The sequence below is a fragment of the Lucilia cuprina genome, chromosome 3, assembly GCF_022045245.1.
Source record: "Lucilia cuprina isolate Lc7/37 chromosome 3, ASM2204524v1, whole genome shotgun sequence".
NCBI lineage: Eukaryota > Metazoa > Arthropoda > Insecta > Diptera > Calliphoridae > Lucilia > Lucilia cuprina.
This window is the reverse complement of record NC_060951.1, coordinates 15,231,031-15,244,494: the sequence shown is the minus strand read 5'-3', so window position 1 is coordinate 15,244,494 and position 13,464 is coordinate 15,231,031. Positions and strand designations below refer to the sequence as shown.

The 13,464-nt window shown below is 34.0% G+C and overlaps 3 protein-coding genes across 3 annotated transcripts; all 3 read left to right on the top strand.

Moving 5' to 3' along the window:
• Window positions 1–3,647: 3,647 nt before the first annotated feature.
• On the top strand, window positions 3,648–4,262 carry LOC124418773. The gene has a single exon (XM_046946141.1). It carries the CDS (start codon window positions 3,648–3,650, stop codon window positions 4,260–4,262), a length of 615 nt encoding a protein of 204 aa, XP_046802097.1.
• A 155-nt stretch (window positions 4,263–4,417) lies between these two features.
• On the top strand, window positions 4,418–6,766 carry LOC111677476. The gene is made up of 2 exons (XM_046946139.1): window positions 4,418–4,730; window positions 5,520–6,766. The coding sequence occupies exons 1-2, from the start codon at window positions 4,418–4,420 to the stop codon at window positions 6,764–6,766; spliced, it is 1,560 nt and encodes a 519-aa protein (XP_046802095.1).
• Window positions 6,767–6,860: 94 nt separating this feature from the next.
• Window positions 6,861–8,904, top strand: LOC124418771. The gene is made up of 2 exons (XM_046946138.1): window positions 6,861–7,461; window positions 7,577–8,904. Exons 1-2 carry the CDS (start codon window positions 6,861–6,863, stop codon window positions 8,902–8,904), a joined length of 1,929 nt encoding a protein of 642 aa, XP_046802094.1.
• The last annotated feature ends 4,560 nt before the right edge of the window (window positions 8,905–13,464 follow it).

The following is a 13,464-nucleotide window of genomic DNA, read 5'->3' as shown; positions in this document are numbered from 1 at the left end:
TTGATAACCTTTTCCTCTTAGATTTTGAGCTCAAATCCTCATACTGCTTACAGGGAGCACCAACAGTTGATACGCAAATAGCAACTTCTACACATTCATCCAGCCAATCAGAAAATTTCGATCGAAATTTAGCAATGGAATACCGAACACTCTTCAGTTTTATATCAACTGATTTTATAAAATTTTCAATTTTACATATATCAGTTTTATCCACTTTATTTTTATGTGCAGTTTCAATATATTTCAATAAGAAGTTCACTTTATCTTGAAAAGGAGCTGAAGAGTGTTCAAATAAAATGGAGCACAAATCATTTTTTTTTAGTACGATCGCCATGGTTAGAAAACAAGTAGGAAAGTATGGTCGGGCATGGCCGACCATATAATACCCTACACCATGAGTATATTTTTACAATTTTTACTTCTATAAAATTTTTATTTTTTGTAAAGAAACTTTTATGTTGAATATTACCATAATTCCAAAATATTTAAGCCATTTATTGATAAAAAAAAACTAAAATTTCTAAATGAGGCTTTATATAGGTCAAATATGGGCCGATCCTCGGTAAATTTGAGAAAAGGATATATTTCTAAATAATAGTTAGTATTGTTGAGTTTCATTGCGATACAAATGGTTACAAGTCAATTTTAGACGTTTAAGTCATTTTTTGAAGGGGGGTTTGTATGGGGGCTAGGGTCAAATATAGGCCGATCCTTACGAAAATCTGCAGTGTCATTTATACTTATATAAAACTTATTTGTGCCAATTTTTAAAGAGATAGCAGAATATTTGACGTAATTATAGCATAAAAAGTTCAAATCGGGAGGTACGGTTGTATGGGGGCTAGGTGAAATAATGGACCGATTTCAACCATTTTCAATAGGCTTCGTCCTTGTGCCAAAAAACATGCTTGGTCCAAATTTCATCAAATTATCTTGAAAATTGCGGCCTGTACCTTGCGCACAAGGTTTACATGGACAGCCAGCCAGCCGGACAGACGGACGGACGGACATGTCTTAATCGATTCAAAAAATGATTCTGAATCGATCGGTATACTTTAAGGTGGGTATTGGACCAATATTTTTGTATGTTACAAACATCAGCACAACGTATAATACCCTCACCACTATAGTGGTGTAGGGTATAATTACAAATAATTACGAACAGATATAAACCTGTCTTATATATTAATTACAGGTACTTAAATTAAATTATTTTTTAAAGGGTTATGATATTCTACCTAATATGTCTAACGTATCCTTATTTTTCCTCAATAGGTCACTTTAATAAGCTACCTATTAAAGTGACCTATAGGGGTAAAAATCATTACAGTTTAAAAAATAATACCTGAAAATTTTTTAATATATGTAACAAATTTAAGAGTTAACGTTATGGATGAAAATAATAGTGCTAGGTAAATTTTCTAAAAGATGTTGAGTTTTCCCTAATTAATTTGTCACTTAAAAAACATTAGGTAGGCATGTTATATATCAATGGAAAGGTAATTTTGTCTATTTTTCAAAACTTTATATAATTTTTGAAAATTAAAAAATTCGCGGAATACTTTTTTTTTAAAAAAATTAAAAAATGTTTTTTATTCAGTTTTTGCGAAGATACAAATTTTTCAAATTGCAATAAAAATTTTATTTATGAATATTTTTGATGAAATTTTACAGTTAGGTAGATTTTTTTACTCAAAATCCAAAATTAAATAAAAAATTTCGAATTTTCTTATTAGAAATCCCGGAATTCCCAAAAAAGTTTTAAAAAATCCCAAAAATGGGATTTTTTGGTTTTTTGCCTATTATATCCATACCAGGGGCGGGGTTATCGAAACCGTTACAAAATGATTAAGAACATATTGGGTCATATAAAACAGGTCACTATAATTTGATATCGACTATGCGATTTGAGAATTTTTGCTCAAAACTGAATTTTATATAAAAAAATAGGGTTTTTTTGGATGGATCTGGTCCCCTCGGTATCAAAAATTTTTAGGTTTTGTTTCATTTATCGTATTTTACGTAAGTCAGCTTTTCAAAAAGTATAAATTCTATATACATCTTCTTAGAAACTTTTTAGATAACTTAAAAAGAAAAAGATACTTTTTTCCCCAAAAAATGGCAAAAAATCGCCTTTTTTTTTAATTTTTTAATTAAAATGCCTATAACTTTGGACTCAGTCATGATTTTTTACATAATTCTTTCACTGCTTTGATATATAAACTTGTTGTTAAGCGAAAAGAAATTGCGAAAATCGGGAATATTTGGACCCGCTATTATCAAAAAACTAAAGTAAGAACGGTAAAAATTTTAAAATTTTAATTTTCAAATGCGAATATCTCCTAAACTATAAGAGATAATTTACTGCTACGACGACATTTTTTATAGTGCTCGATGAGGAGATTCTATATACGAAATTTTTTTTAAATCGGAACTCAAATGAAGAAATAGGATCGTTTTAAAAATTTAACATAGCCGAGGTGTCCTAATTTGAGGACCCCCCGCCGGGCCCCTGGTTGGCCTATAAGGTCCAAATTCAAAACCTAAACTCGACAACACCTCCTCTTTGTGCATACCAAATTTCATTAAAATCGGATTAACCGTTTAGAAGTTACCGAATTATTTCCCTCTTTTTTTTCCTATACCACTGTGTGTCATAGCGTGAAAACTGTCAATGTTATTTGCAGCCATATCGGAACCTCAAAATACCGCGTTTTTAAAGCTGTGAAAATAATTCTACCGATCTATCCAATTGGCCATTTTCTAAAAATATATTATGCAATAAATTATATACCGAAAGAAATGGCAACTATAATGCAATAAAAAGATATATAAACGACTGCTGTTCAAAATAATTTTTGTAGTCCAGTGTTAAATTAAATCTCTAAATATCATATTATTCTTCGCTTGTTAATTATGTATTTTGTATATCCTCTTTTTGTATAATCAGTCAGTCAGTCAGTTTATTGCAGTCGTCTCAGTCAGTTAGTCTACGCATCATTAGTGCATAATAAATTGTTAATTGTACTTAGTCTAAAAATCAATTATCTGTGTTTCAATCTAATAGATCTAAAATCAATACAAGAAATTTTACGAACATTTAATGGTCCTTCGAGCCGGATTAGTCCTTAATCGGATCGGTCCCAAGTTATTATCATTAATTTTAAAAATCTATAATTTGTCTTCTCTGGCTTATTAATTTAAAAGAACTGCAGGGTATCTTAAAAATGCATTTTTGATGCAGAAATAAGAAAAATAAAAAAGAACGGTTTAAAATTGCATATGTAATATTTTTGGGAGTACGTTTCAATTTGTTGCTGCTGCTGTTGTTCTCTCATGAAATCTCATCATCAAAATCGCTGAATTGGCTGCTGCTGCATTTTTCTGCTGCTAAATTATTCTCTGCTCACATTTTTTGGCTGCACTAATCATCAAAAAGGGTAATTTCATTGCTGCTTTTCTACTACATCATACGCTGTATCTCTTACTTCATACGCTGTGTCTCTGCTCACATCTCTTCGCTGTTGATATTTCTTATTTTGGACTATTAATATCATATCATTCTGAAGCAAATATTTTACAGTGAACACATATAAAACAATTGTATTCGCTTTAATATTATTTAAAATAATCTTAATAAAGCCAAAATGACTGAAAGTCAAGAATCACTTTTGCTTAGTCAGGAAATGACATTTTCACATATAAAATCAGCTTTAATGAAATTTAATGCACTTTCCACGGAGGAATGTAATCAAGCTCAGGTGCAAACCAGATTGTCTATGTTAGATGCTAATTGGAGTAAGTTCAAAAGTTGCCATGATAAAATTACACGCACCAGATTGACTGAGGAGATACGGAAAAACAAATATTTTACTGAGGATATTTATGCAGCCTGCGAGGAAACGTATGTAAATGCCAAGTCACTAATGCTTACATCTCTAGAAGAGTTTCGTAGTATCACGTCTACTGATAATAGCATCATGAATCAGTCCATAAATAATTCCTCTCATTTACGCTCCTTACCGAAAATTACACTACCCAAGTTTTCTGGCAGTTATCATGATTGGAGGCCATTTCATGATTTGTTTACATCTATGATTCATTCAAATAGTGACTTAACAGCCGTTGAAAAGTTTTATTATCTAAAAAGCAGCCTCAGTGGTGAAGCACTACAATGTATTTCAAATCTACCAGTCTCATCGGAGAATTTGCACCAGCTTGGAAAATCCTGTGCACGCAATATGAAAATACGCGGATGTTAATTAATTCTCATTTGGATTGCATTTTTGAGTTGCCACGTCTTCAAAGAAAGTCTTCTTCAGAATTGAAGAACCTTTTGGCAACTGTCAAAGAATCACTTGGTGCTCTAGAAGCCTTAGGTTCACCAATAGCACAGTGGGATCACATCATCGTCTACATGGTCGTGCGACGTTTGGACGCATCATCACATGAAGCATGGGAATTATGTCGTAGTTCATCCAAAAAGCCAGCAACATTTTCTGAACTGGAAATTTTTCTCAGTGGCCGCATTCAAGCCCTAGAAAGTGTAGAGTCTAGGGGTGGTTTAACAAAAGTTCCCAAAAAATCAGCAGCTCACACACATGTATCTACATCTGCATATCAAAAACGTCCTGTTGAGGTTCCAAATAAATTACCTTTACAAACAAATAATTATTCTTGTTCTCTTTGCAGCTCAAATCATTATATTTCGAGCTGTGATATCTATAATGGTAAGACTCTTCAGCAAAAACATGATGTCCTCTCCTCAAAAAATCTTTGTTACAATTGTCTTGGTCCTCATCGGGTTGCTCAGTGTAAAAGTTCAAAAAGCTGCAGATACGCAATGGTCGTCATCATTCCTCAATACATGGTTATCGGTTTCAATCTGAATCATCTAGTTCTGAAAATCCCACAACGAGCACAAACAATCCACTACCAACTGCTGTCAGTAATCATACCACTTCCGCAGCATTGAACTGTACGTCCAATATTTTGCTTGCCACAGCTTTAGTACGCATAAAATCGTCTCATGGAGTTTTTTCTAACGCTCGAGCTCTGCTCGATCAAGGTTCTGAGGTAACACTTATCAGTGAAGAATTAGTTAAGAAACTTCATCTAAAAAGACATAAGGGAAACTTAAACTTAATTGGCGTCGGTGCTCTTCAATCTGGTGCGACCAAAGGTTTGGTACATTTCACGCTGTATCCACATTTTGAATCGAGCTTTCAATGTACCGTATCTGCATACGTTTTGACAAAACTAACTACTCAATTACCATCGTGCACAGTTAAGCTTAACAATACCACGTATCTTAAGAATATCCAACTTGCAGATCCAAATTTTATGGTCACTAGTAAAATTGATCTTATAATTGGCGCTGACTTATATGGTTATCTTTTGGAAGGGGAAATTATCAAGGGCAACTATAAATACTCCTGTTGCTCAACTCACATCTCTCGGGTGGATATTATCTGGCGGCGTCCATAATCTGGAATCCAATGCAAAATCGTCTCATTCAGTTCAAGTATTCCAATGTCGTGTAGATCATAACCTCGATGAGTTGTTACAACGTTTTTGGACGCAAGAAGAAGGAAAAACCAAATCATCTATTTTGTCTCCGGAAGAGAAAGAATGTGAGGCCCACTTTCAAGCCACCTACCGGAGAGACTCATCAGGCAGATATATTGTCAGATTGCCGTTCAAAAGTTCACCTAATACTCTTGGCGATTCTCGTAAAGAAGCAGAACGAATGCTTGCAAAGTTGTATCAGAAATCAGAATCTAATCCTCAGTTTTTTAAACTCTACTCAGATTTTCTTAAGGAATATGAATCTTTGGGTCACATGGTTCCATCATCTCAGGCTACAATTCCTACAACAGAATACTTTCTTCCACATCATGGAGTTCTTAGGGAGTCTAGTACAACAACTAAACTGAGAGTTGTATTTAATGGATCATGCAAGACAAGCAGCGGTCTCTCATTAAACGATATTTTACACACTGGGCCCAAGCTTCAGTTAGAGATTTCTGATGTGATCACAAGATGGCGTCAATATCGGTATGTTTTTTCAGCCGATATTGAGAAAATGTTTAGACAAGTAATGGTGGATTCACGTGACTGGGCATACCAACAAATCCTTTGGACATCATCTCAATCATCAAGCGTGGTACCCTATCATCTCACTACAGTTACATATGGTCTTGGACCCGCGCCTTATCTTTCAAATCGAGTATTAAAACAACTTGCAACAGATGAAGGTTCTATCTATCCTTTAGCTGTCGATATTTTGAATAATATCACTTATGTAGATGATACATTTGGTGGAGCAGATTCTATAGAAGAAGCTCAAAGTGCAGTAATTCAACTGGATAAACTCTGCATGGCGGGCGGTTTTCATTTGCAAAAATGGACAGCTAATAATTCTAACGTTCTTTCTACCATTACACCAGAACGATGTGCAATCAAACAAGTGATTCAACTTCAAGAAACCCAATATATTTCTACACTGGGTATCTGCTGGCAACCAGAAGAAGATTGTTTTGTTTTTTCATCGCCATTTTCATCCACATCTTCCAGCACACCTACGAAACGTTCAATACTGTCAAATATATCACGCTTCTTTGACCCCCTTGGTTGGATTTCTCCAGTAACAATACAAGCAAAAATATTAATGCAAGATATTTGGCTATCGAAATCAGACTGGGATGAAGTGGTTAATGAAGATTTGGCGGCTAGATGGTCAAAAATTCATCAACGATTTAAATAACGTCAATAATATTTCAATCCCTCGATGGGTTGGAATTTCCCCAACAAATCTTGGAATTGAAATACATGGTTTCTCGGATGCCTCCGAACATGCAATGGCAGCTGTCATATATTTGCGTATTATTACCGAATTCGACTCAGTTTCTGTTCATCTCATTGAAGCGAAAACAAAAGTTGCTCCAACAAAGAGGCAAACGATCCCACGTTTAGAGCTCAATGCTGCACTTATTCTCACAAAAAGAGTAGCTCATTTTAAGTCCATTTTAAATCTTAATCATGTTTCCACTCATTTGTGGACAGATTCTTCTGTTGCTTTAACTTGGATTAAAGGTCATCCCTCCCGTTGGAAAGATTACGTTGCAAACCGTGTTTTAAAGATTCAAGATGTTTTACCCCATGCTAAATGGCATCACATTCCAGGAAAGTGTAACCCTGCCGATTGTGCATCTCGAGGGATTGCAGTTCAGCAGCTTATCGAACATCCCTTATGGTGGCATGGGCCGTTATGGCTTTTAAATCATTCATCATCGTGGCCATCTGCAGACATAAAATTTGGGCAATATCAATTTAGAGGAAAGATTATCTCATCGAACTGTAAACATAGTGCGTCGTCATCAAGAAGAGCCAATCTGGGACCTAATCAACAAATTTTCAAAATTAACTCGTTTGATAAGGATAACTGCTATTTGCCGTCGAGTTTTCTCAAAAAATTACAATAAATCTATTATCAAACAACCATTGAGTCCAAAAGAGCTAGAGCATGAGCGTAGGTTTTGGATAAAATTAACACAAAATTCTTATTTCTCATCAGAAATCAAGGCTCTTCATGCAGGTCAGCAGTTGCAAAATTCTCATCCTCTAAGCAAGTTTACGCCATTTATTGACGCATATGGTCTACTCCGTGTTGGCGGGCGGTTACGCAATGCTCTTATTGATCCAAATGCTAAACACCCCATTCTTTTGCCATCCAAATCAACGTTCACCAATCTTTTGATAGCAGAGGCGCACGAAAAGACTTTGCATGGTGGTGTCCAGGTCATGAGTGTTTATCTGTGGCAATCATATTGGATACTTGGTGGTCGTTCAGCTATTAAAGCATTTAATCATCGATGTGTACGTTGTGCAAAAATTAGAGGAGTAACAGCTCGACAGCTCATGGGCCAACTTCCATCAATTCGAACAATTCCTGCTAGGCCGTTTCTTCACTCGGGTGTGGATTATGCCGGTCCATTGTCTATTAAGACATGGCGTGGTCGCGGAGCAAAGCAATACAAAGGCTATATCGCTCTTTTTGTGTGTCTATCAACATCTGCCGTACACCTTGAAGTCGCTTCGGACTATTCAGTTGATGGCTTTCTTGCGGCTTTTAAAAGATTCGTCTCTCGAAGGGGAGTTTGCTCCACGCTAACTAGTGATTGTGGTACCAACTTCATAGGCGCCGATGCAGAACTTAAGCGTCTCTTCACTCAGTGTTCAAAGGAGTACTCAAAATTGTCAACAATTTTGGCTAATGACGGCACTCAGTGGAAGTTCAATCCCCCATCCGCGCCACATTTTGGTGGAAAATGGGAGGCCAGTGTCAAGTCTGTTAAATTTCATCTTCGAAGAATTATTGGTGACACTGCGTTAACCTATGAAGAGCTAACTACCCTTTTAGCGCAGATCGAGGCGGTCCTCAATTCAAGACCTCTGTGCGCACTTTCAGATGACCCCTCAGATGTAAACGCAATTACTCCTGCCCACTTCTTAATTGGATCAGCGCTGAATGCAGTACCAGAGCCATCTGTTCTTGATTTTTCTGTTTCAAGATTATCTCGTTTACAACTCATTCAACAAATGATTGAAAGCTTTTGGAAGCGTTGGTCCAATGAGTATTTACAGCGATTTAGATCAATGTCCAAATGGAAACAGCAAGAAAATTCGATCAAAAAGGGGTCATTGGTTCTTATTGCCGACGAAAGATATCCTCCTATGAAATGGCCTTTAGGTCGCATCTTAGAAGTTCACCCAGGCCCTGATGGACTTATCAGAGTAGTAACTGTGAAGACTGCATCGTCAACTCTAAAGCGTCCTTTGGTTAAAATCTGTCCACTTCCAGTCGATGAAGAAAGGGATCTTAAAAAAGACTCCAACATTTAAAAAATGTTCTAATAAATTTATAGTTTTATTTAATATTAATTTTTGATTTAATATTTAAAACCTTAAATTTTTAATATTTTATTTCGTTCCCCATGGTAACGAGGCGGGCGGAATGTTCAAAATAATTTTTGTAGTCCAGTGTTAAATTAAATCTCTAAATATCATATTATTCTTCGCTTGTTAATTATGTATTTTGTATATCCTCTTTTTGTATAATCAGTCAGTCAGTTTATTGCAGTCGTCTCAGTCAGTTAGTCTACGCATCATTAGTGCATAATAAATTGTTAATTGTACTTAGTCTAAAAATCAATTATCTGTGTTTCAATCTAATAGATCTAAAATCAATACAAGAAATTTTACGAACAACTGCAATAACATGAAAACTATAAAACATATTTGCAACCATATCGGAGCTTTAAATGACCACATTTCTAAACCTGTACCAATAAATAAACCGATCTATCCTATTTTTGTAAAACTCATTATGCCACAAATTATACACCAAAACAAAGTCCAACTGTAATGCTTTAAAATGATGCATAAACGATTGTCCTGGCATGAAAACTGTCAATGTTATTTGCAACCATATGGGAACCTCAAATCATAGCATTTTTAAACATAGAACAACAATTCTACCGATCCTTCAAATTGACCATTTTTCAGACGAACACATTATGCCGCAAATGATATACCAAATTAAATTGCAATCATAATGCTTTAAAATGATGCATAAGTGAGTGTTATAGCATGAAAACTGTCTAAGTTATTCACAACCTTATCGGAACCTCAACTACCGCCTTCTTAAACCTGGGAAAATAATTCTACCGATCTATCCAATTGGCCATTTTCTAAAAATACATTATGCAATAAATTATATTCCAAAACAAATCTCAATTTTAATGCTTTAAAATGGTGCATAAACGACTGTCCTAGCACGAAAACTGTCAAAGTTAACTGAAAATATAGCGGAACCTCAGATTATTACGTTTATTATACATAGAAAGCTGTGAAAATAATTCTACCGATCTATCCAATTGGCCATTTTCTAAAAACATATTATTCAATAAATTATATACCAAAACAAATGGCAACTATAATGCAATAAAAAGATATATAAACGACAGCTATAACATGAAAACTATAAAAGATATTTGCAACCATATCGGAGACTTAAATTACCGCATTTTTAACAAATGGCAACTATAATGCAATAAAAAGATATATAAACGACAGCTATAACATGAAAACTATAAAAGATATTTGCAACCATATCGGAGACTTAAATTACCTCATTTTTAAAGCAATGTCAATAGATATACCGATCTATCCAATTTTTGCAAAAATTCATTATGCCACAAATTGTACACCAAAACAAAGTGCAACTGTAATGCTTTAAAATGATGCATAAACGATTGTCCTGGCATAAAAACTGTCAAAGTTATTTGCAACCATATCGGAACCTCAAATCACAGCGTTTTTAAACATAGAACAACAATTCTACCGATCCTTCAAATTGACCATTTTTTAGACGAACACATTATGCCACAAATGATATATCAAATTAAAGTGCAATCATAATGCTTTAAAATGATGCATAAATGACTGTCATAGCATGAAAACTGTCAATGTTATTCACAACCATATCGGAACCTCAAATTACCGCCTTTTTAAACCTGGGAAAATAATTCTACCGATCTATCCAATTGGCCATTTTCTAAAAATACATTATGCAATAAATTATATACCAAAACAAATGGCAATTTTAATGCTTTAAAATGGTGCATAAACGACTGTCCTAGCACGAAAACTGCCAAAGTTAATTGCAACCATATCGGAACCTCAGATTACTGCGTTTATTTAACATAGAACAATAATTCTACCGATCTATCAAATTGACCAATTTGTAAAAAACACACATTATGCTACAAATGATATACCATATTAAAGTGCAATCATAATGCATTAAAATGATGCCTAAATGACTGTCATAGCGTGAAAACTGTCAATGTTATTTGCAGCCATATCGGAACCTTAAAATACCGCGTTTTTAAAGCTGTGAAAATAATTCTACCGATCTATCCATTTAGCCGAAAATAATTCTACCGATCTATCCAATTGGCCATTTTCTAAAAATATATTATGCAATAAATTATATACCAAAACAAATGGCAACTATAATGCAATAAAAAGATATAAACGACTCCAAAAACATGAAAACTATAAAAGATATTTGCAACCATATAAGTATACCGATCTATCCTATTTTTGTAAAACTTATTATGCCACAAATTATACACCAAAACAAAGTTCAACTGTAATGCTTTAAAATGATGCATAAACGATTGTCCTGGCATGAAAACTGTCAAAGTTATTTGCAACCATATCGGAACCTCAAGTCACAGCGTTTTTAAACATAGGACAACAATTCTACCGATCCTTCAAATTGACCATTTTTTAGAAGAACACATTATGCCACAAATGATATAACAAATTAAAGTGCAATCATAATGCTTTAAAATGATGCATAAATGACTGTCATAGCACGAAAACTGTCAAAGTTATTCACAACCATAAAGAAACCTCAAATTACCGCCTTTTTAAACCTGGGAAAATAATTCTACCGATCTATCCAATTGGCCATTTTCTAAAACTACATTATGCTTTAAATTATATACCAAAACAAATGACAATTTTAATGCTTTAAAATCGTGCATAAACGACTGTCCTAGCACGAAAACTGCCAAAGTTAATTGCAACCATATCGGAACCTCAGATTACTGCGTTTATTAAACATAGAACAATAAATCTACCGATCTATCAAATTGACCAAATTCTAAAAATACACATTATGCTACAAATGATATACTATCATAGCGTGAAAACTGTCAACGTTATTTGCAGCCATATTGGAACCTCAAACTACCGCGTTTTTAAAGCTGTGAAAATAATTCTACCGATCTATCCAATTGGCCATTTTCTAAAAATATATTATGCAATAAATTATATACCAAAACAAATGACAACTATAATGCAATAAAAAGATATAAACGACTGCAAAAACATGAAAACTATAAAAGATATTTGCAACCATATCGGAGCCTTAAATTACCGCATTTCCAAACCTGTACCAATAAATATACCGATCTATCCTATTTTTGTAAAACTCATTATGCCACAAATTATACACCAAAACAAAGTGCAACTGTAATGCTTTAAAATGATGCATAAACGATTGTCCTGGCATGAAAACTGTCAATGTTATTTGCAACCATACGGGAACCTCAAATCACAGCGTTTTTAAACATAGGACAACAATTCTACCGATCCTTCAAATTGACCATTTTTTAGAAGAACACATTATGCCACAAATGATATACCAAATTAAAGTGCAATCACAATGCTTTAAAATGGTGCATAAATGACTGCCATAGCATGAAAACTGTCAAAGTTATTCACAACAATATCGGAACTTCAAATTACCGGCTTTTCAAACCTGGGAAAATAATTCTACCGATCTATCCAATTGGCCATTTTCTAAAAACACATTATGCAATAAATTATATACCAAAACAAATGACAATTTTAATGCTTTAAAATGGTGCATAAACGACTGTCCTAGCATGAAAACTCCCAAAGTTAATTGTAACCATATCGGAACCTCAGATTACTGCGTTTATTAAACATAGAACAATAATTCTACCGATATTTCAAATTGACCACTATCTAAAAATACATATTATGCTACAAATGATATACCATATTAAAGTGCAATCATAATCCTTTAAAATGATCCATATTGGAACCTTAAAATACCGCGTTTTTAAAGCTGTGAAAATAATTCTACCGATCTATCCAATTGGGGTGTCATAGCATGAAAACTGTCAAAGTTATTCACAACCATATCGAAACCTCAAACTACCGTCTTCTTAAACCTAGGAAAATAATTCCACCGATCTATCTAATTGGCCATTTTCTAAAAATACGTTATGCAATAAATTATATACCAAAACAAATGGCAATTTTGATGCTTTAAAATAGTGCATAAATGGTCCTAGCACGAAAACTGCCAAAGTTAATTCCAGCCATATCGGAACCTCAGATTACTGCGTATAATACATAGAACAATAATTCTGCCGATCTATCAAGTTGACCAATTTGTAAAAACACACATTATGCTACAAATGATATACCATATTAAAGTGCAATCATAATGCTTTAAAATGATGTCTAAATGACTATCATAGCGTGAAAACTGTCAATGTTATTTGCAGTCATATCGGAACCTCAAATTACCGCATTTTTAAAGCTGAGAAAATAGTTCTACCGATCTATCCAATTGGCCATTTTCTAAAAATATATTATGCAATAAATTATATACCAAAACAAATGGCAACTATAATGCAATAAAAAGATATATAAACGACTGCAATAACATGAAAACTATAAACGATATTTGCAACAATATCGAAGCCTTAAATTACCGCATTTCCAAACCTGTACCAATAAATATACCGATCTATCCAATTTTTTTAAAAACACATTATTATTATTAAATTACAC